A 23,268-nucleotide genomic window follows, 5' to 3' on the forward strand; every position below is an offset into this window, starting at 1 on the left:
TGGGCCCAGGTCTGCAGTGTTTTATTCACAGAATTGCCCAGAATTTTGATTTTATGCTTGACATTTCTTCTGGGTAGTTCGATCTGAGCTTTTCTTCAGAATTTTATAAATTTAAATTTTATATATTAAGTTACTAATTCTAAATTTTTTTTGGTGCTGTAGGTTTCCTTTTGAGTTAGCCGGAGCCCACTACAAAATACAAATATGCCAAAAAACTTGGACCCATTTTGGGAGTATGGGATCCCTGATGGTGGGACAAATCGTGCATATCTTTCATGCAAATTGTGTGGGGACAAGATGACAGGTGGGGTTACACGACTGAAATACCATCTTGCTAGACTCCCTGGACATGATGTTGGCATTTGTAGAGTTTCTAGTCCGGAGCTTATACGAAAAGCTCTTGAGGCAATTGAAGAAAAGGACAGAAAGAAGGAAGAGGCGGAAAGAAACAAAGCTGAACGTGCAGGTAGATCTTTTGGGATATCTTCTCCTGATTTTGATGTTCAGGGTAGTGGCCCTACTGGCGCTAGTGGGAGGGGCTCCACAACTGGCACACCATCACATGCTAGTGTGAATGCGAGGTCATCATTTTTTGTTCCACGAACAGGAGTTGGAGCACAACCTGGCATAAAATCGCTTGTCAAAAAAAAGGAGAAGGAAGAAGCAGATAGAGTCATGGGGAGGTGTATTTATTGGAGCGACTTACCTCTCAGCATCACAAAAACCAATCCATTTTGGCAACCAATGTGTGATGCTATTGCTGTTGTGGGCCCAGGGTACAAAAGTGCCACATATGAGGAGTTGCGGGGGCCAATTCTTCAAGCAGAAAAACAGGACATCAACTCTAGATTGGCGGAGTTGAAACAGACATGGGAAGTCACTGGATGCACAGTGATGTCTGATGGTTGGACAGATAGGAAGGGTAGGACCCTTCTAAATTTCTTGGTACATTGTCCTAAAGGTACCATGTTTATTAAATCGTTGGATGCATCAGAACATATCAAAGATGCAGCAACGATATGTGAGTTGTTAGATGGGTTCATTCAGGAGATTGGTGTGCAGAATGTGGTGCAAGTTGTAACAGACAATGCAGCTAATTATGTGTCTGCCGGCAGAATGCTTATGGAGAGGCATCCCACATTGTTCTGGACTCCATGTGCAGCGCATTGTCTTGATTTGTTGCTTGAGGATATGGGGAAACTCTCCTTCATCAAGGAGGCAGTTGATATGGCTAGGAGCATCCCCAAGTTTATTTATAACCATGCTTATGTTCTTAGCCTTATGAGGAGGTACACTAAAAACAAGGAGTTGCGGCGTCCTGCCATCACACGTTTTGCCACAACCTTTATTACTCTCCAGTCTTTGCTTCGATGTCAGTACGAGTTGAAGCAAATGTTTGTGTCTGATGATTGGCGTGCTTGTAGATACAGCAAGAGACCTGATGGGAGAGCCATTGCAAAAATGGTGTACTCTGAGACATTTTGGCGTGGAGTACAAGAAGCATGTGCAGTTAGCGAACCTATAGTAAAGGTTCTTAGATTGGTGGATGGAGAGAAGCCTGCAATGCCTTATTTGTATGAGGGCATGGATAGGGCCAAGGAGGCCATTCGTTCCTATTATGCAGACAAGGGTTCTGCTGGCCTTAATAGGCAGATGATGTTATGGGATGTGATCGATAATCGGTGGACAGGGATGCTTCATCGACCCATTCATGCAGCAGCACTCTTCCTCAACCCTGCATTTGCATACAAATGCAATTTTCGTTTTGATGGCGAGGTGATGGAAGGGCTCCATACCTGTATTCAGAGGATGGTACCTGATTCTGAGCTTCGTAGCAAAATCAAGCGCGAGGTACAGAGTTATCAGGATTGTGTTGGCCTATTTGGCTTTGATGATGCCATTAAGGAAAGGGCCCTCTTCATGCCACGTAAGTGACAAGTCATCACTCATTAGAAATTTGAATTTAATTATGTTTTAACTTTTAACTTTTAAGTTTTTGAATTTTTTATTTCATTATTTTGTTGTAGATCTTTGGTGGCGAAGCTATGGTGCAAGGGTACCAAATTTGCAAAATTTGGCTATACGAATCTTGAGTCAAACATGTAGCTCTTCAGGGTGTGAGCGCAATTGGAGTGTATTTGAGAAAATACACGCCAAAAAGCGCAACAGGTATAACTTTGAACTCAAGCCTTCAGTTGAGCAATTACACTTATTGTAATTTTTAATTTTTAATTTATGACCTTCAAGTGTCAAGAGTCAAGAGTCAAGACTCATTACTTTTTTTGACACTCTTACAGGTTGGAGTTCGCACGCCTCAACGATTTGGTGTATGTGCATTACAACATCCGACTTCGAGTGAGGCAAACAGAATCACCAGTGGATCCAGATGCCATTTCCTTAGACAATATTGATGTATTGTCTCCGTGGAGGGTGGAGTCTCAGGAGCCCATATTGGAGGAGTCACCTTCATGGTTGGAGGAGCCAGTGGCAGATGATCCATTAGAGCAGGGGCAGCAAGAGGAGGACTCGGAGTCAGAGGAGCAGCAGCACTTAGAGGAGGAGCAGGAGGAGTTGGAGGAGGACACTGCGGGAGCATCAACACCATCTGCTATAGATATAGGAGAGCATAGCTCCATGCCTATCACTCATTATTTTACATTAGGTGCAGAGGCAGTGTCAGGGCCTTCTACTACTAGGGGCAGGCCTGACAAACAGCCCATCATGTTTTCCCGTAAAAGGGGGAGAGGGCAGTAGATAGATAGCTGCTAGTTTTATTTGTTATGCTACATGTAACTCATGATGATGAGATACTTTTATTATTATATGTGATGTTATTTTGTATTGGTTCTCCACATTTGAGTCCTTGAATGGACAATTATCAGGGATTAGCACGATTTGGTATCGCCTTTGATATATCATTTCTATTTGACATCATATATATCAGTGTTTTCTTCATATTTATGTGCCAATGTGTTTAGTTCATGTTGTTATTGCTTTATATGTTTAGAAATCTGAAAAAAAATGAATATATTATGCATTTTTTATGCTTGCCGATATTTGCCGATATTTTGCCGATATTTTCGCCGATATTTCCGATAAGATATTTTCCGGACCCTCGCCGATATTTTCCCAATACCGATATTATCAACACTGGAATTAACGGAAGATGAGTGACGGAGATCTTATCGCAGGAGATTATGTTAATCGATGGGTGGATCACATCAAGTCACGTGGCAACAAAAGGGTAAAAAACGTGCGGAATGATGGAGCGGTCTTTGTAGGCGGTAAGCAGTATCTCGCTCGCCCTAAGAGCTGTAAGCGAAATTCTTAAATTTCATGCGATTAGCATAAGTGAGTGACACGTACCACAGGAAAACCACTTTTCTCACGTGCTCTCCATCAAATATCAATCATGCAACAATTCACGCGAGATTGCGCGATAGCCGTTGGATCATGCGGGATTGAACAACAGTGGAGATCGGCCAAGCTAGTTGGCGAGCAGGTGAACGATAGCCGTTGGATCAAGCGAGACAGATCAACAGTGGAGATCGGCCAAGCTTGTTGGCGCGCAGGTGACGCCATAAAGCAGTCTTCATAGGTGGTAAAAGTATCTCGCGCGCCCTAAGAGATGTAAGCGGAATTCCTAAATTTCACGCGATTAGCCTATGTGAGTGACACGTAGCACGGGAAAACCACTTTTCTCACGTGCTCTCGGTCGGATACCAGTCATGCAAGATTCACACGAGATTGTGCAATGGCCGTTGGATCATGCGAGATAGATCAACGGTGGAGATCGGCCAAGCTAGTTGGCGAGTGGGTGACGCGATAATCGTTGGATCAAGCAAAACAGATCGACGGTGGAGATTTGGGGTGCCTAAAGTTAAACGTTGAAATGAATACGCGACACGCGGTTCACGGCGATTGGTCAGGTTTGTTGTGGATCGGATGGTAAGCAAATCCACGAGTATAATCTGATTAAGACGTGATTTATTAGCTTTCGCATATATTATGCATGAAGAAAGTGTTGAACGAAATGAGAATACGAGTGAGATCTTATTACAAAAAGAGAGTGATGGGAAAAGATGACGATGAAATGAACCAAGTACTGAATCAAGACGACAAACTCCAAAGCTCATGCAAGAACTAGAAATCTGTGTTTTTGGGGTTGCTAAAGGGTCTCTTCCTCAAATCATGGTCCCAGAGGGAGGAGGTGAGGCCGAGACACCTGCTGATAACCTTATGGTCATCTTTTTCTCCTTGGTAACCTACTAATTGAAAGAAAGCACAAATGGAAGCAAACCAAAACACAACCAATCTACACTACACTATTGTAATGGAAATGCAGCTACTTAAGCAAACAAACGATTAAACAATGGATCTACGCCAGCATACATGTACAATAAAGAGGGGCATTGGCTGCTAGGGTTGGGCCCTAACCCAAGAGCTTCAGCCCTCTGAGTTAACTTAGTGCTGGCTCAAAACAAAACTCATTCTTATTATCAAAACAACGGATTACATCAAAAACTGTCACAAGTCTTGCAACTCGAAAATAAAGTAAAGTTTTACAATCAAAAATCTGAATCCTACTGAGGTCCTAGGCTTCTCTACTTATACGTCTGAAGTCTCCAATGACTTCCTTAAAATTAGGGAGGCTCGGCTCCCAAACTCAAGATAAACTAGTGTTTTGACTTTCACTTGCTCAGTTGCCTTCTAGTCCTCATGATTTGGCGACTTGCACTCCGAGCTGATGGAGGAATATTCGAATGGGGAGGTAGTAAATGAAGAGGAATTACCTCCTATAATTCCTCTCCCTTGTCCCATTTGAGTTTTGACCAAGGTCTTTGCCAAAATTCCTTGCTTTTATCCTTTAATCTTGCATTAAATGCACATTAGACCACAAAGCAAAATATCCAACTCTAACTCATCTCATAAACAAAATACAATCAAAAGTATGCAATAAGTTGTGAGAATAGCTGGTTTGACTAAGCTAGGAGGTGAATTAAGGCCCATATAATTACCCAATGATGAGGCTCATCAACGGTGCTTGATAGAGCCAGGTTTACGACAGATTTAGGTTGGTTTAACTTTTTAAATGTTGTCACATACATATGAACATATGTAGTTATTTATTTTATTTTATTTATTTTTAATTTTAAATATTTTTTAATGTAACATTACAGAACAACATATCCCCATATTAGGCTGTAGAGCACCACCCTAATCTTAGTGTAACAAGCCAAATGCAACAAAACCAATAACCACAGTGCAATAGTAAAAGTAAACTTACCAATCCTGCAATTTGTAGGCTCTTTTGAGGTAATCCCTTTTCACTCGACGAAGAACCTCACCAATGTGTTCAGATGCATCCTGTAGATTTGCTACACGAACCTGATAGACATACCATAAAATTATAAATCAACCACATAATTGTATTGTATTATGATGGAAAAAAAAAAGATTTTAAGACCTACAAAAATTTCAAGACAACAAAAAGCATGGAAACAAATTTGCCAGCAGTAACCAAAGGAAAAATTGTTCAGACAATAGTCAGCAAACAGCAAACATTTTTCTTCAAACTGCACATGTGAATAAGTAAAAACTGCACAGCATAAATACCGCTTTATGTAGTTGTAAGAACATAAATATAATTCCCAAATAAATACAAACCTAATAGACACAGCTACGAGACTTCACTAGCCACAAGGGATAGCTCAGGTGGTTCAACCCTTTCTGCTAAGGTTTAATGCCCAGGGAGATCACGGGATCCGTTCCGACTGACAGTACCACAGGGTTACTAGACACTATTGATGCTAACAGTTAAAACTGGAGAAGAGGGGAAATCTGCAGGGAGATGGCATTGTACCAGCTTCCTTACTCTGAATGATTAATAAATGGGAGGGTGAGAGGAATTATTTATCAGGGAAAAGGCAAGAGACTTCACTAGATGAAAATCATAGTTAGTCTGATAATATTTATATCTCAAGGATGTAATAACATACGCAAATTGGTTTTAAAAAATGAAAGCAGGAACAATTTGATAAAAATGAATGACACCAAGTAACTAAATTTTTTAGAACAATCAATTAATCCTAGTAAATACGTATTATAAACATAAAATTACACTTCTTTGTGCTCTTACTTGTATTCATAGTATTTTCTATGATACCATACAATATCAACTACAAACTTACACGAAAAATGAATGCCATGGAGATAAGGTTCAAACACTGGGAATAAAATTAACATTCACCAAACCTCAAAATCAAAATATTCGCATATATTTTGAATGCATGATAAAAGTATCAAGACAAAGGAAAAGGCACTAGCCGAAAACAATACGACAGAACAAAGCTTAAACAATACAATAACAGAACATAAATTACTTTCGTATCCATTTTCAGGATTTAACATCTTATAAGCTGCTATTGTTCCAACCACTTTCACAGTTGTAATGCACCAAACAGAATACAATATAAGAAATGATTGAATATTTCAAAATTAAGAATAAATTATAAAACAACACAAAGATTTACATCGAAATATAACAAAAAGAATGCAGAGCATTTTGCCACATCAGGCAGTTCTGTAGAAAATCTAAGTCAAAACTTAAAAAACTTTCCTTATACTATTTCAGGCTCACCCAATCCTACTATGATGAACCCTTTGATAGTTCCATGAATTTAAAAATCCCAACAGCCAAATTTTTAGGGAAAAATTAAGCAACAGGCAAGATTTCAAGTTCACACTCCTTGAGAAAGGGTCAAGAGCAGATTTGACCTCAGCATTAAGAAATGCAACAATCCTCAACAATATTTTTGAACACAAGATATTGAGCCAAATGGAAAAGGATCAGCTGGCAATACAATGTCTCGAAAGCCTGTACATTATATTACAGCCATAGACAGTTCAACTCACATACATAAAGTGATAGTAAACTACATCTTTAGCATGAAACAAGACAGATGTAACATCAAAAGATAGAGCAATTAGTTTCATAAAGAAAAGGAAGAGAAGATTGAAAAGACTCTGGAGAAAATTTAAGGTTCTAAAACTAATAATGAGGGCTGACCTGCACTAAAGTAGGCCCTTACTTGCATCATGAACAGTGTTCCACGGGGACGCGTCCCCCAGGGTGGGGTGCGCGCACCCCGCGCACCCCACGCACCCGGGACGGGGAGACTCTCGGGGGTGCATTTCCCCACGTCCCCCTTTTGGGGAGACTCGGGGAGACGCAAGGGGGTGCGTTTCCCCAGTGTGGGAGACTCGACTCCCCGAAAGGGGTGCTTCTGGGCGTCCCCCCCAAAAATGGGGTTCTTCTGGGCGTCCCCCCGAAAATGGGGTTCTTCTGGGCGTCCCCCTTCATTTTTGTCTAATTACCCTTTATAAACCAAAAAAAAAATTAAAAGAAAATGAAAATTAATTTATTAAAAAAACATAAAAAATAAACTAAATTAATAATTACAAATAAAAAATTACATTAATATTGGAAAGTTAGGGTTAAAACTTAATTCAAGTTTTTAATTTTCACTTGCCGCCATTCATGAATCATTATGCTCTTACGGTTTACCCCTCAATGCATTTTTTTCTTCCATTTGCTCTTCAAACCTTCAGCGCATCCTCCCTCTTCTCCACGCAGTCCACGCAGCGGCTTGCTGTTAGGTTCAGGCTTCAGCGCTTAGGAACAGCTGAAAACTTGCAGTTCTTGCTCCACGCAGGCGGCAGGCAGCAACGTATCTTGCTCCACGCAGGCAGCAGGCAGCAAGGTATCACTATCAACAGCAGTGGCAGCGGCATCCTCTCACGCAACGTATTAACAGAGGCATTCCTCCCACGCAACGGCAGGCAGCAACGTATGGTGGGAGCATTGTTGTTTGAGGAGGTGTGGAGGAATTCCAATATAAACTTCCGTGACAGCAGTGGCAGGCACTGGGCAGCATCCTCCCATGCAGCGTATCAAGTTTCAAGTTCAACAGCAGTGGCATCAGGCGGCAGCGTATCAAGATTCTGATTCAACGATTCAGCAAATTTGCAGTGGCATCCTCCCACCCAGGCAGCAAGCAGCAGCGTATTCAAACAAGAAAACTCGTTTCTGAGGTGATTTTGTGAAGTAATTTTGTGGATTTTTTGCTGTCTCTGAGGTGGTTTCGTTGGGCTTCTCAGCGTTCACTAATCGGGCCATGTATTATTTAATGTTATTATTAATTATTAAACTGTTTTAACTTGTACCAAACCCTCCACGCAAGCAGCATTGCTGCTATACCATCGTCCTCCACCCAGCCGGCATCTTTGCTGTAACTGTAAGCCTGTAAAGTGTAACGCTATTCCAAAGTCCAAACTTCCACGCAGCTGCTCCAAACTGTACACAGTGAGTTTGACTGCAATTTTTTTTAATTTTTTTTTTCATGTTTCACTGTTTCAGTGTTAAAGTTTTGAAGTTTTTTCATTTACATGGCATTAAAAATTAAAAAACTCAGAACTGTAAATTCAATTGTTTGTCAAATTCACTGTTAAATTTTTTTTTTTAAACTCAGAACTGTAAAATTTAAATTGTTTGTTAAATTCACCGTTTAAATTTTAATTTTTTTTAAGCAAACCCTTCTTGCAGGGCATTAAATAATACAAAATCTGCAAAATAAACTATTTGCAAAATGAGTGACAGCATTTAATTTTTAGATCAATGATTCAATGTAACAGTAAATTATAGAATGATGATTGATGATTGATGAATGATGAATGATATGGATCAATGTACATTGTATTTGAATATTTCATATTGAATTTTATTATTGAATCTTGATGAATTAGCATTATTGAACAATGAATATGAACATGAAAATTTCAAAATTATATACATATATATAATATATATAATTAAAAATTATATTATATATACCTCGACGTCTCCCCGTCTCCCCTAAATTTCCCTAAAATTTCAGGGTTCTCCCACACGTCCCCTTTGTGCGTCTCCCCGCACCCGCGTCTCCCCGTCCCGGAGACTTGGTGGAACATTGATCATAAATCATTGTTATGTATAAAATTATTTTACTAACTTAAATTAACTTCATTTTAGACTAAGAGGCGCGATCAAAGATCATGACCCCTCATGTAATGGCTCTTGGTCTATATTTAAAGCCAGAGCCCTCATTCATTGTAATCGTCATTCAATTATTAATAAAACATATGTATTTTTTGTCTATCACTGAGCAAGTCCGCTCCATTTGGTATCAGAACCAACGACCCTTGACCTGCATTCACATTCAGTCCGTTGTCCCTTGCTGTTTCTTTGCTGCCAACATGTACACTCCCCGTTCTTCTGTGACACACCGTCTTTCTTGTTTTCGCCGTTGTCCTCCCATGTGTGTGTCCACCGTCTCCATCATTGGTCAACCTATTGTTCCGTTGTTTTTCTTTCTTACTAGACGAACGTCTTCGTCCATCTATTTTCCCTGTTGTCCGACTGTGCTGCGCCTTCCCCATTCCCAATCCACCTACACTGCGCGTTTCCATTGTCCATACATCCCCTATGACTGTCCAACGTTGTGTCATCCAGCACAGTTCATTCTGCCTCGACCAATCATTGTTATCCATTTGTTGCCTTCATTCCTCGCTTGACCGACCACCTCATACCTCCCCAATCGACACATTCCACCCAACGTCACCGCGACCATCGCATTGTCTCTTTCGATCAATTCAGTGGATTTAACAATTCATAATTATATTAGTTACCATATCGTTGTAATATTAATTTATTATATGATTTATAATTATATAATTAATTAATATTTGATAGCTAAATATGTTAATTAATATTTAATTATAAATAAAGTGATTTAAAATATATATATATATATATATAAAAGTAAAGAAAAGGGGGGTCATGTTAAGAAAAAAGGTTAAGCTGGATAAATATACACCACCACATACCCAATCAATGTCTTCGTCAATGTCGATGGTTGATTTTAGTAAAAATATTGATAGATCTTGAGAATAAGGTTACTAGACATTCTAATGAAATCAAGGAGCTCCAGGATACAACGAAGAGAATAGAGAGTCAGCTCGAGCAGAATCATAACGAATTTTAAAAAGATCATGCAATCCTTTCAAATAAGGTGGATCGAAATCATAATGCAGCATCAATAGCTCATAATCAAGCAATGGCGATGTTGAACTGTATTTGTGAAAAGTTGAAAATTACTCCTGATCAAATACCCCAGAATAACGAAGCTACTCAACATCCAGATTCTTCAAATACGTCAAACTCATCAAACTCACATCAGAACCTTGAGTCTCCAAAAGCATCTTCCATGCCCAATCTACAAAATAGTAACACGAATTTTCAAGATATGCAATTTTGCTATCAATACTCAAATATGCAACTTTCAAATCAAAACCCTTTCTTCACCCCACTAGTTGCTACATATCAATGAAGAGCAAAACTTGATCTCTCCAAATTTGATGATAACGAGAAGTACAGTGTTGCATGGTTAAATAAAGCAGAAGAATATTTCAAGATTTACAGTATTGATAATGATGATGAAAAGATAAGGCATGAATCCATGCAAATGGAAGACGAAGCATATAATTGATATATATGGTGGAAGAAGACGACATTTGCTATGAGTTGGAAGAAATTCAAAAATGCATTCCTTAAGAGGTTCCAAGGTGTCAAAAAAGAAGAGTTCTTAGCACTCACCATGTTGCAACAAAAAAGAGATGTGGACGAATACACTAGAGAATGGGAAACTCTAGCTACAAGAGTACCTGGATTATCAGAGACTCATCTCATTCAATCATAAATCATGGGACTTAAACCACATCTCCAGGCTGAGCTTGAGCTTCATGACATCACTGCTATAGAAGCAAGATAGAAAGCAAAAGTTATAGAAAAGAAGCTCGAAACAATGCAATGGCCAAAAGTTGAAAAAGTATATTCGAGACGAAGATTTCCCCAAACTGCTAACACGGATAAGACAAAATATGTTCCACCATATCTTCGTGAAGGAGAAAAAATTAATTTGGAAATGTAAAGAATGAAACAAGGCAAGTGCAGACGTTGTGGCTAAAAATGGGATCCTAAACATAAATGTGTTGAGGAAAAAGGGACTAAGAACCTGTATACATGTGAAGCAACCAATGGTTCAGACAGTGAAGAATCAGATGTAGAAGAAGTTGAAGATTCTCCACAATTTTCTCCAGAATCAGATAACAAGAATATTCCACAAATATCATTATCAGCCATGACCGGTATATCTCAACCCCAGACATTAAAGTTCAAAAGATATATCAAAAAGAGCAACGTAATGGTTCTAATAGACACTGAAAGCACCCATAACTTTTTGGACTTAAATATGGCAAAAAGGCTCAACATTTTCGCATATCCCATGCCCAACATGAAACTGATGGTCGCTGATGGAAATAAAATTGAAAAAGTAGGGAAATGCCATAAAGTCAAATTACAGATTCAGGATTACAATCTAGAATCTTCGTTCTACACTGTACCATTAGGAGGAGTGGATGTGGTCCTAGGTATCCAATGGTTGCAAGCCCTAGGAACTTACTCTGCTAGCCATCAAAAGCAATTTATAAATTTTAGATGGGAGGGGCGGAAATACAAGTCATTTGGGTTCCAACCCCCTCATAATCAAATTGTATCGTCATCCCAAATGATGAAGTTGATCTAGAAGGGAGCACCAGCATATGTAGTGCAGTGTCATCAAATGGAGATGTTGGCTTCAAGATTGGTTAGCAAAGAACCACCTAAAGTTCAAAAACTAATTCAAAAACACAAAAAGGTGTTCCAACATCTTCCTATGAAGATGTCACCTAAAAGAGAAATTGAGTGCATCATCGAAGTCAAATCAAGGCAAACACTATCAATATCAAGTCGTATAGATATCCACATCATCAAAAATCTGAAATCGAAAGACTAGTCCAACATCTTTTGAAGTGTGGAATCATCTCAAAAAGTAGAGGCCCTTATGATGCTCCAGTGTTTTTAGTCTAAAAGAAGGATGGATCCTTTAGACTGTGTGTATATTATCGAGGACTGAACAAGGTAACGATTAAGAATAAGTTTTTGATTCCCTTTATAGATGAAATGCTAGATGAACTTCATGGAGCACAATACTTTTCAAAATTGGACTTGAGATAAAGATACTACCAGATTAGAATAAGGCTAGAGGACATACCGAAGACTGCTTTTCGAACACATCAAGGTCATTATGAATTTAAGTTAATGCCGTTCAGATTAACTAATTCTCTGGCAACCTTCCAAGTCACCATGAATGAGGTATTTCGTCTGTATCTAAGGAAGTTTGTGTTAGTGTTCTTTGGCGATATTCAAATCTATAGTAAAACATCGAAAGAACATCTACAACCTCTAGAGCAAGTTCTCACCATATTAGAAGAACATCAGTTCTAAACTTCTATGCAAAGATGTCCAAGTGTACCTTCAGGAAAGAAGAAGTAGAGTACCTCGGGCACATAATATCCAAGGAAGGAGTAAAAGTAGATCCTAATAAGATCAAGGCTATAAAAGAATGGCCTAAACAATTAACATCTCCAAGTTAAGAGGATTCTTAGGGTGTACTGGGTACTACCAAAGGTTTATTAAAAACTATGCCCATGTAACCACACCGCTAACGAACCTTTTAAAGAAGAACTCATTCGATGGGATGATGAAGCAGAAAAGTGTTTTGAAGACCTGAAGAAAATCATGTCTAATGCACCTGTATTGGCAACTCTAGACTTTTCAAAGTCATATGTAATTGAATGTGGCGCTTCAAGTTTTGGCATTGGAGCAGTATTAATGCAAGATGGTCACCCAAAGCAGGACGCTCAACAAGAAATAATGTCTCAAATTCACATATAACAAGGAAATGCTTGCCATTATACACGCATTAGCCAAGTGGAGACAATATCTCTTGGGAAGTAAGTTCTTAATACGAACAAAACATAATAATTTCCTGCACCTCCTCTAGCAAAAAATGCTATCTACAGAACAACAAAAGTGGATCGAAAAAATTGTCGCCTTCGACATGGATATATTACATAAGAAAGGGAAAGACAACGTAGTAGTTGATGCTTTGCCTAGGAAAGACGAAGAATCATCATTACTTGCACTTTCAGCTGCTATCCCGGAATGGCTTAATGAAATTCGGAGTGAATATGCAAAACATCCAGAAACAAGTGCTATAATCAATAACCCTCCTCAAAATTCAAGATTTGAATGGAAAAACGATATTTTGTGGTACAAGGGGAGAATTTACCTAAGTCCAAATTCTAAATTTAAAGCCAAGGCTCTCAAAGAGTCCCATGACTCACTGTTAGTCGGACATGTAGGTTTCTTTAAAACCTACTATAATGCACAAAAGGGAATGAATAACGATATTCAAAAATACGTAGCAGAATGCGATAAATGCCAGAGAAATAAAAATGAGAACATTACAACACCCGGATTGTTGAGGAAATATCAATGGACTTTATCAAAGGGTTACCTGTGTCTAATGACAAGGACAAAATTCTCGTAGTTGTCGACAAACTCACCAAGTATGCACACTTCATTGGAATGAAGAAATCATATTCAACAAAAGAGATCGTTGAGATAAGTGGACCAGTTCAAAACCTAGTTAAACAAGTGGACCAGTTCAAAACCCAGTTCCAGTTTCTACAAACTATGGTGTTGATCTTGTCTAACCCTGGTCACATGTAGGTTTGACAATGGACATGTGTCATCCCCTCATACAAAATAGCTACTATGAGTTTTATTAAAACTTTTATAATTATGCACTCTTTCTAATATTATATTATATTATAATCCTATTATTATTATTATAATCCTTATTTTTCCCTTACATATAATTGTATTCTCAATAATAATATACAAGAAGAAGCAAGACAGAAAGCAAAATTTGCAGAAAAGAAGCTCGAAACGATGCAATAGCCAAAAGTTGAAAAAGTATATTCAAGATGAAAATTTCCCCAAACTGCTAACAAGGATAACACTGGTATATCTCAACCCCAGACAAGACTGGTATATTGGCCATGACTGGTATATCTCAACCCCAGACATTAAAGTTAAAAAGATATATCAAAAAGAGCAACGCAATGGTTCTAATAGATACCGAAAGCACCCATAACTTTTTGGACTTAAATATGGCAAAAAGGCTCAACAGTTTCACATATCCCATGCCCAACACGAAAGTGATGGTAGCTAATGGAAATAAAATTGAAAAAGGAGGGAAATGCCATAAATTCAAATTACAGATTCAGGATCACAATCTAGAATCTTCATTCTACATTGTAACATTAGGAGGAGTAGATGTGGTCCTAGGTATCCAATCGCTACAAGCCCTAGGCACTTACTCTACTAACCATCAAAAGCAATTTATAAATTTTAGATGGGAGGGGCAAAAATACAAGTCATTTGGGTTCCAAGCTCCAGCCCCCTCATAATCAAATTGTATCGTCAGTCCAGATGATGAAGTTGATCTGGAAGGGAGCACCAGCATATGTAGTGCAGTGTCATCAAATGGAGATGTCGGCTTCAATATTGGTTAGCAAAGAACCACCTGAAGTTCAAAAACTAATTCAAAAACACAAAAAGGTTTTCCAAGATCTTCCTATGAAGATGTCACCTAAAAGAGAAATTGAGTACATCATCAAAGTCAAATCAAGGTCAAACATTGTCAATATCAAGTCATATAGATATCCACATCATCAAAAAACTGAAATCAAAAGATTAGTCCAAGATCATTTGAGGTGTGGAATCATCACAAAAATTAGAGGCCCTTATGATGCTCCAGTGGTTTTAGTCTAAAAGAAGGATGGATCCTTTAGACTATGTGTAGATTATCGAGGACTGAACAAGGTAACAATTAAGCATAAGTTTTTGATTCCCTTTATAGATGAAATGCTAGATGAACTTCATCGAGCCCAATAATTTTCAAAATTGGACTTGAGATTGGGATACTACCAGATCAAAATAAGGCTAGAGGACATAGCAAAGACTGCTTTTCGAACACATGAAAGTCATTATGAATTTATGGTAATGCCTTTCAGATTAATTAATACTCTGGCAACCTTCCAAGTCACCATGAATGAGGTATTTCGTCTGTATCTAAGGAAGTTTGTGTTAGTGTTCTTTGACGATATTCTAATCTATAGTAAAACATCAAAAGAACATCTACAACCTCTAGAGTAAGTTCTCACCGTATTAGAAAAACATCAGTGCTATGCAAAGATGTCAAAGTGTACCTTCAAGAAAGAAGAAGTAGAGTACCTTGGGCACATAATATCCAAGGAAGGAGTAAAAGTAGATACTAATAAGATCAAGGCTATAAAAAATGGCATAAACAGTTAACATCTCCAAGTTAAGAGGATTCTTAGGGTTTTCTGGGTACTATCGAAGGTTTATTAAAAACTATGCCCATGTAACCACGCCCCTAACAAACCTTTTAAAGAAGAACTCATTTCAATGGGATGATGAAGCAGAAAAGTGTTTTAAGACTTGAAGAAAATTATGTCTAATGCCCCTGTATTGGCAACTCCAGACTTTACAAAGTCATTTGTAATTGAATGTGGCGCTTCAAGTTTTCGCATTGGAGCAGTATTAATGCAAGATGGTCACCCAAAGCAGGAAGCTCAACAAGAAATAATGTCTCAAGTCCACATATAACAAGGAAATGCTTGCCATTATACACGCATTTGCCAAGTGGAGACAATATCTCTTGGGAAGTAAGTTTTTAAAACGAACAAAACATAATAGTTTCCAGCACCTCATCCAGCAGAAAATGCTATCTACACAACAACGAAAGTGGATCGAAAAAATTGTCGCCTTCGACATGGATATATTACATAAGAAAGGGAAGGACAACGTAGTAGTTGATGCTTTGCCTAGGAAAGACGAAGAATCATCATTACTTGCACTTTTAGATGCTATCCCGGAATGGCTTAATGAAATCCAAAGTGAGTATGCAAAACATCCAGAAACAAGTGCTATAATCAATAACCCTCCTCAGAATTCAAGATTTGAATGGAAAAACGATATTTTAGTCGGACATGTAGGTTTCTTTAAAACCTACTATAATGCACAGAAGGGAATGAATAACGATATTCAAAAATATGTAGCAAAATGCAATCAATGCCATAGAAATAAAAATGAGAACATTAGAACACCCAGATTGCTGCGGAAATATCAATGGACTTTATCTAAGGGTTACCTGTGTCTAATGACAAGGACAAAATTCTCGTAGTTGTCGACAGACTCACCAAGTATGCACACTTCATTGGAATGAAGAAATCAGATTCAGCAAAAGAGATCGTTGAGATATTTTGCAAGAATATCTACATATTACATGCATTTCCCAAAGTCATTGTTAGTGATAGCGATGCCAAATTTAAAGGGAATTTTTGGAAGGAGCTTTTCAAACATATTGGAACGTACCTCAACATGAGTGTTCATCCTCAAACAGATGATCAAACAGAAATTGTCAATAAGTGCTTAGAAGCTTACCTTCGTTGTTATGCAGCAGACAAACAAAGAAAGTGGGTTCAATGGTTACATCTCACTGAATGGTGATACAATTCAACTTATCACACTTCCACAAAAATGACCCCATTTCAAGCTTTATACAAATATGAACCTCCTAAATGGAGGGACTTGGCGATCACCGAGACAAATGTTCTAGCAGTTTAGGATCAGCTAGAAGAAACCCAAAAAGTATTTCAAGAATTAAAAGAAAATTCAAGTATCGCATGAAGTAGCAGGTTGACCGATACAAAACAAAGAGAGAACTTGAAGTTAGAGAATGGGTATTTGTTAAACTTCAGCGTGACAAGAAATTATCCCTAGAGCAGAAAGGAAAAAACAAATTGTCACCAAAGTTCTATGGACCGTATCAAATTAACAAAAAGATCAGCCAAGTAGCATACAGCTTAAGCCTTCCGGATAATAGTCGATTTCACAACGTTTTCCATGTATCTTGTCTTAAAAAAGAATTTGGCAAACACCAATCATCACAGACAATGCTTCTGATATTAGATGATGAAGGCAAGTTCGTAACCAGAAGGAATTGTTAGCACCAGGGTAAGAAAATTACGATCTCGAGTAATTATAAAGTATCTTATCAAGTGGAAGAACCTACCAGAAGAAGAAGCCTCTTAGGAGACCAAAGTGTTTTGTCAACAACACCAATAGTTACGTATGCTTTGAGGACAAAGCATTCTTTCAAGAGGGAGGCAATGTTATGTAGAAAATTATTTTACTAACTTAAAATAACTTCATTTTAGACTAAGGGGCACGATCAATGATCATGCCCCCTCAAGTAATGGCTCTTGGGCTATATTTAAAGTCAGAGCCCTCATTCATTGTAATCGTCATTCAATTATTAATAAAAACATATGTATTTTTTCCTATTACTGACCAAGTCTGCTCCAATCCTCTTACCAATTAAATGCAAGACAACCTACATGCTACTTCTCTACCTTATTTGTGAGGGGAAGGTTGTCGACAACTTTTAATACATATTAAAGGCCACCTAATCATGAATTCATCCCATCATTCTTTGATAAAAAATAATTTTCCTTGTAAGTTATGATGTGCAACAAAATTTCAGTCATAATTTTTTGTTCCAAGGAAGCTACCATGCACACAGCATGGCATCAGCATATATCTACAAGTTTTGATTGTGATTTCCTTGCTCTCTCTCTCTCTCACATTATACTCATCTACATCATCAAGTCCCATAGACTTGGTCGTAGATGATAGTAATTTGTACTAGCTCTATCTCCCTATGGTGATTTCACTTGCAGTTGTCACTGTCAATTTGGGTGTTGTTCTCTATATTTGGGTGTTGTCTTTGACCTTCAGATGCTATTCTTCTTCAAAGGTCATTATTCACTTTTTTTCACAATCAGAAAAAAAAAGGCAATGATTATCATCCTTGTTAATTTTCCATGAAACTAGAGTTACTTATATGAATAACTGAAAACAGGGCAATTGAAAATTGAAACTAAATTTACTTTCACCAAGATACAAAGGCGTTGACAATTTATAAACAGCGGAAAATAATCGAGATAAATATTAAAAACACAACCACATAAATTGACACGCTTGTTTACCCAAGAAACCCAAATGGGAAAACCCGCTTTCTTTGTTGTGGTATTTTATTGATATTTCTTAAGCAATTGGATCTATTACAAAGCATAGTTTTAAAAACCGCTCAGAAAAACCGGTAACCGGTCAAACCGGCCGGTTAGCTAGCTGGCCGGTCCGAACCGGCCTAAAAACCCGGTCAGGCCCTTCATTTGCCCGATTTTTGGCCCTAACCGGTGAAAACCGGCCGGTTTAGGACAAAACCGGCCGGTTTGTTACAAACCGACCGGTTTTGTCCTAAACCGGCCGGTTTTAGGCACAACCACCATAAAGTTAAAAAAACATGTTTTTGACTGTGTTTGAGGGGTTTTGGGGGGGAATAAGGGTGTTTCAACCCTAACAATGTTGGCAATTAATGGTAATGTTAAATTCTTAAAGTAAAAGTGACATTTCCTTTAATTTTCATTTTCATCCTTTTACTTAAATTTTTAACATTACCATGAAATGACTCAGGATGTTTGAGAGTGGTTTCGACCTCATTGGATTTCATATGGAGAAACTAGAATTTTAGATTTCACTCAAAATTCAGCAGACTTAATGGTTTTCAGGATTTCATGGTTTGGGGATAAACAATAAATGCAATTAGAGCTCCAAATGATAAGAAAAACTCCTGATCTAGATCCCATTGTGTTGGACGATATTGATCCAACATCAGAATGGGTGGAGGAGACTGAAGAACCTGTGTTTGAGGCTGATTTTGATATCGACATGGCTTTGGCGGGGGATGAAGCAGATTATGTGGTGGCATCAGAACTAGGATCAATAGCGGCATCAAGGAAAGGCAAGGAACCAATGGAAGGCACTAGTCATGCAGGTCGACAAACTCGTGCTTCCATTAGGTCCACTTCTATTGTCATTGGTGGCATTGATACTGAGGTTGCAGATCAGGCTGAGGCATCCTCAGACTCTGAACCAGATGATGTCTATGTAGCTCCTGATGATAATCTTGTGTCTACTACTAGTAGTGGTAATGAACTTGATGATTGATCATGTGTATACTTTAGACTTGTAGTAGGCCAATGGCCTCATAGCTTGCAGCAATGTTTTTGGACTTTATAGGCCATTTAGAGCCTCATTTGTTATGTATTTTGCTATTTTGTTGATGATATGTATTGCACTCGGTGCCATTTTGATGTATTCACCTTTACATGGTATATAAATAAGCAAACTTTGCATATTTTGTCTCTATTGGCTTGGAATCATGGTTTTACATCTAAAAATAGTTTTGTTTCATTAAAAATTGATTATTTAATGTATTTTTTTAAAACCGGTTCGTTTAGACCAAACCAGTGCCGGTTAGACCAGTTCCGGTCGGTAAACCGGTTCATTAGGTGGACCGGTCCGGTCACCGGTTCCAGTTTTAAAAACATTGTTACAAAGCAATCAGTCTCTCTGTGAACACACTTGTTCTCCTGCTGAACTAGCCTGACTCGCCCTGCAAATGCCCTAATCCAGCGCCTATTTCCTTGCGCACTAGCAACCCATATTTCCTTGTGCAAATCTTCCTATTTCTTAGTGCAAATCCTGGCTCCTATTCTTCAGGGGAAATCCCTATTTCCTCACACACTTGTGGCCTTCTATTCTTTAGTGCACAAGCTCTCAATTCTGCACACACACAATCAAAGAATTGATCTCACAAACTCGTGATAATTTTGTGCCTTTTTCCTTCTCTTTATAGACCCAATTTGAGCATGCAAGTAGGCATAGCTCAATTTAGAAGCTTGAGTTCTTATTGTGAGTTAACTGAGAGTTTAAGTAGTTCTCTCTCCAACCAACACTTGGAGTCTTAGACTCTTAACTTGTTCTCTCTTCAATCAAGACTAAAGACTAACTTGTTCTAACTGAACTTGTAACTGCCACTTCGTTTGGTAGTCGAACTGAAGAAGAATCGACCTAACTGAGGTTCCAACTCTACGTATGCTATCTTGATGATCATTCCAGTAAATGAGAAATAAACTCATCGTAGCTGAAGTCTATCTCATGAACTCGCACCCATGCTGAGTGAAAGACAAATCGAGGTCTTCATTGGCTACACTCTCTACATTTTCAACAATCATCAGGGGTGGAGCCATAGATTAGTGAACTAGAAGCCTAGAAGAATATATGACTTCTGCCGCATATGTTAAGGATGTGAACATCAAGTGGTGCTTGTAGCATAGTTTTTGGACTCTAGATGACATTTAGAGCCTCATTAATTATGTATTTATGTTAACTTTAGGTATGTTCTATGCTTAGAGTAATTTATTTCAATTTTCACAGTTAGCTCAATATCTATTCCAGATTAGCAATCACATCAACATTAATGTAAACTACAAATAGAACATAAACATAAATCGCAGAAGACAAGCCAAGACAAGAGGACATAAGATGTGGCACTACCAAGGGACAAACCCCAATGTGGGGAAACCCTTGATCAATTCTTCTTATATGTTCTTCAATAGTTCAGCAGAGAGAGAGAGAGAGAGAGATAGTACGTTTACAACAGAAGTCAACACTTCGACTTTCTAGATAAGAGAATCGGTCATCTCTACATGAGATCAGTTGAAGACATGTTGCTTCAACAAATTCTCCAAGGTGACTCCTTCACCTATCATTGTGTTGCATCTCGTCCATATGCTACACCTCATCATGTTGCACCATGTTGCACTCATCATCACAGTGCTGGACCTAATGACCATGCCATGCACTTCAAGCTGCTCTCCTATCACTGTGCTTCTCAATCACTAGACTGCTCTCATCATGAATCTACACCCAATGTTGCTCTCATCACTGATCTAGTCATGTAGCTACATCATACATAGTGTTGTACTATGCATCACATCATGTTGCACCCTTGTTACATTATGTTGCATTGCTACCCATCACTGTATTCTGATAGCACTATGTTGTACTAGTTTTTGTCCCATAATATGTCCAGCAACACCAACATGCCCAAATAGTCATTAGGTCATGTTGTCATTTGTTTGCATAGCCTATTTGCTGCACTCCTGATTAGGGCACTTGCAGCAGCCCTAGTTTTATCCCACAGTCAACAAACTAGCCCTTTAAGGGCTATGGCATACCATCATAGGTCTCCTCCTCACCCACACTGCTTGCTTAGGGTACTGTCCACCCTTGACAGCCCTCACACAGCCTCTAGTTGTGTGTTATGGCCTGCGGCCTAGCACGACAGGTTGTTGGAGCAACAAACCTCCAAAAATGTGCCAAAATAACTTCCAAACAGCAACGTGTCTGACCCTCAGGAACTCAGCCTAATAGTCAGCCTTCTCGGCCCTCTTCACAACAAACTCGGATTCTGATTATATCACTGTTCCAGCCCTAAGACTATCCGCACTTACCTCAGCCACTCGGCCTCCTGTAGCATACTTCAAATCCCTATTTTCCCATGCTTTCCAGACTCGAGAACTCCTCCTGTTCTCTTATAGGTTGTTGCAGTTAGGGTATATCCATACCACCCTTAGGTACGGCAGCGTAGGGCTTCCTCTAGTTGCGAATTAGGGCCTTCCCTTTGTTGTGGATTATGGCTCCCTTTAGCTGCGGATCAGGGCTCCCTTTAGCTGCGGATTAGCGCTATTCTAGCTGCGGATTAAGGCCTCTCAGTTCTATGCAAAGATGTCCAAGTGTACCTTCAGGAAAGAAGAAGTGGAGTACCTCGGGCACATAATATCCAAGGAAGGAGTAAAAGTAGATCCTAATAAGATCAAGGCTATAAAAGAATGACCTAAACAGTTAACATCTGCAAGTTAAGAAGATTCTTAGGGTTTACTTGGTACTACCGAAGGTTTATTAAAAACTATGCCCATGTAACCGCACCCATAACGAACCTTTTAAAGAAGAACTCATTTCGATGGGATGATGAAGCAGAAAAGTGTTTTGAAGACTTGAAGAAAATTATGTCTAATGCACCTGTATTGGCAACTCCAGACTTTTCAAAGTCATTTGTAATTGAATGTGGCGCTTCAAGTTTTGGCATTGGAGCAATATTAATGCAAGATGGTCACCCAAAGCAGGACGCTCAACAAGAAATAATGTCTCAAGTCCACATATAACAAGGAAATGCTTGCCATTATACATGCATTAGCCAAGTGGAGACAATATCTCTTGAGAAGTAAGTTCTTAATACAAATAAAACATAATAGTTTCCAGCACCTCCTCCAGCAGAAAATGCTATCTACAGAACAACAAAAGTGGATCGAAAAAATTGTCGCCTTCGACATAGATATATTACATAAGAAAGGGAAGGACAACGTAGTAGTTGATGCTCTGCCTAGGAAAGACGAAGAATCACCATTACTTGCACTTCTAGCTGCTATCCCAAAACGGCTTAATGAAATTCGGAGTGAGTATGCAAAACATCCAGAAACAAGGGCTATAATCAATAACCCTCCTCAAAATTCAAGATTTGAATGGAAAAACAATATTTTGTGGTACAAGGGGAGAATTTACCTATGTCCAAATTCTAAATTTAAAGCCAAAGCACTCAAAGAGTCCCATGACTCACTGTTAGTAGGACATGTAGGTTCTTTAAAACCTACTATAATGCACAGAAGGGAATGAATAACGATATTCAAAAATACGTAGCAGAATGAGATAAATGCCAAAGAAATAAAAATGAGAACATTAGAACACCCGGATTGCTGAGGAAATACCAATGGACTTTATCGAAGGGTTAACTGTGTCTAATGACAAGGACAAAATTCTCGTAGTTGTCGAGAGACTCACCAAGTATGCACACTTCATTGGAATGAAGAAATCATATTCAGCAAAAGAGATTGTTGAGATATTTTGCAAGAATATCTACATATTACATGGATTTCCCAAAGTCACTGTTAGTGACAGCGATGCCAAATTTAGAGGGAATTTTTGGAAGGCACTCTTCAAACATATCGGAATGTACCTCAACATGAGCGTTCATCCTCAAACAGACGGTCAAACAGAAACTGTCAATAAGTGCTTAGAAGCTTACCTTCGTTGTTATGCAGCAAACAAAGAAAGTAAGTGGGCTCAATGGTTACATCTCGCTGAATGGTGATACAATTCAACTTATCACACTTCCACAAAAATGACCCCATTTCAAGATTTGTACGAATATGAACCTCCTAAATGGAGAGACT

The 23,268-nt window shown here is 38.6% G+C and overlaps 2 protein-coding genes across 2 annotated transcripts in view; one reads left to right on the plus strand and one right to left on the minus strand.

Annotated features, from left to right (window-relative positions):
* The window catches only part of LOC149239228 (nuclear/nucleolar GTPase 2-like), a 307,088-nt gene that overhangs the window by 65,552 nt on the left and 218,268 nt on the right, over positions 1-23,268 (minus strand). Inside the window, exon 5 of the mRNA XM_089369804.1 lies at positions 5,288-5,388. Within this exon, the coding sequence (XP_089225930.1) occupies positions 5,288-5,388 (101 nt within the window). The remainder of the gene's footprint in view (positions 1-5,287; positions 5,389-23,268) is intronic.
* Positions 168-5,208, plus strand: LOC149239229 (uncharacterized). The gene is made up of 4 exons (XM_089461011.1): positions 168-1,927; positions 2,028-2,169; positions 2,298-2,624; positions 5,181-5,208. The coding sequence occupies exons 1-4, from the start codon at positions 205-207 to the stop codon at positions 5,206-5,208; spliced, it is 2,220 nt and encodes a 739-aa protein (XP_089317137.1). The 5' UTR covers positions 168-204.

Source organism: Pinus tabuliformis, chromosome 8 (genome assembly GCF_031772625.1).
Source record: "Pinus tabuliformis cultivar Carrire ecotype Pingquan chromosome 8, CPIR1, whole genome shotgun sequence".
NCBI lineage: Eukaryota > Viridiplantae > Streptophyta > Pinopsida > Pinales > Pinaceae > Pinus > Pinus tabuliformis.

Bases quoted from the DNA above. Each gene is read 5' to 3' on its own strand.
- LOC149239229 (XM_089461011.1), top strand. From the start codon at position 205: ATGCCAAAAAACTTGGACCCATTTTGGGAGTATGGGATCCCTGATGGT. The intron at 1,928-2,027 runs GTAAGTGACAAG...ATTTTGTTGTAG, and splicing joins AAGGGCCCTCTTCATGCCAC to ATCTTTGGTGGCGAAGCTAT. The intron at 2,625-5,180 runs GCATAGCTCCAT...GTAACATTACAG, and splicing joins TCTGCTATAGATATAGGAGA to AACAACATATCCCCATATTA.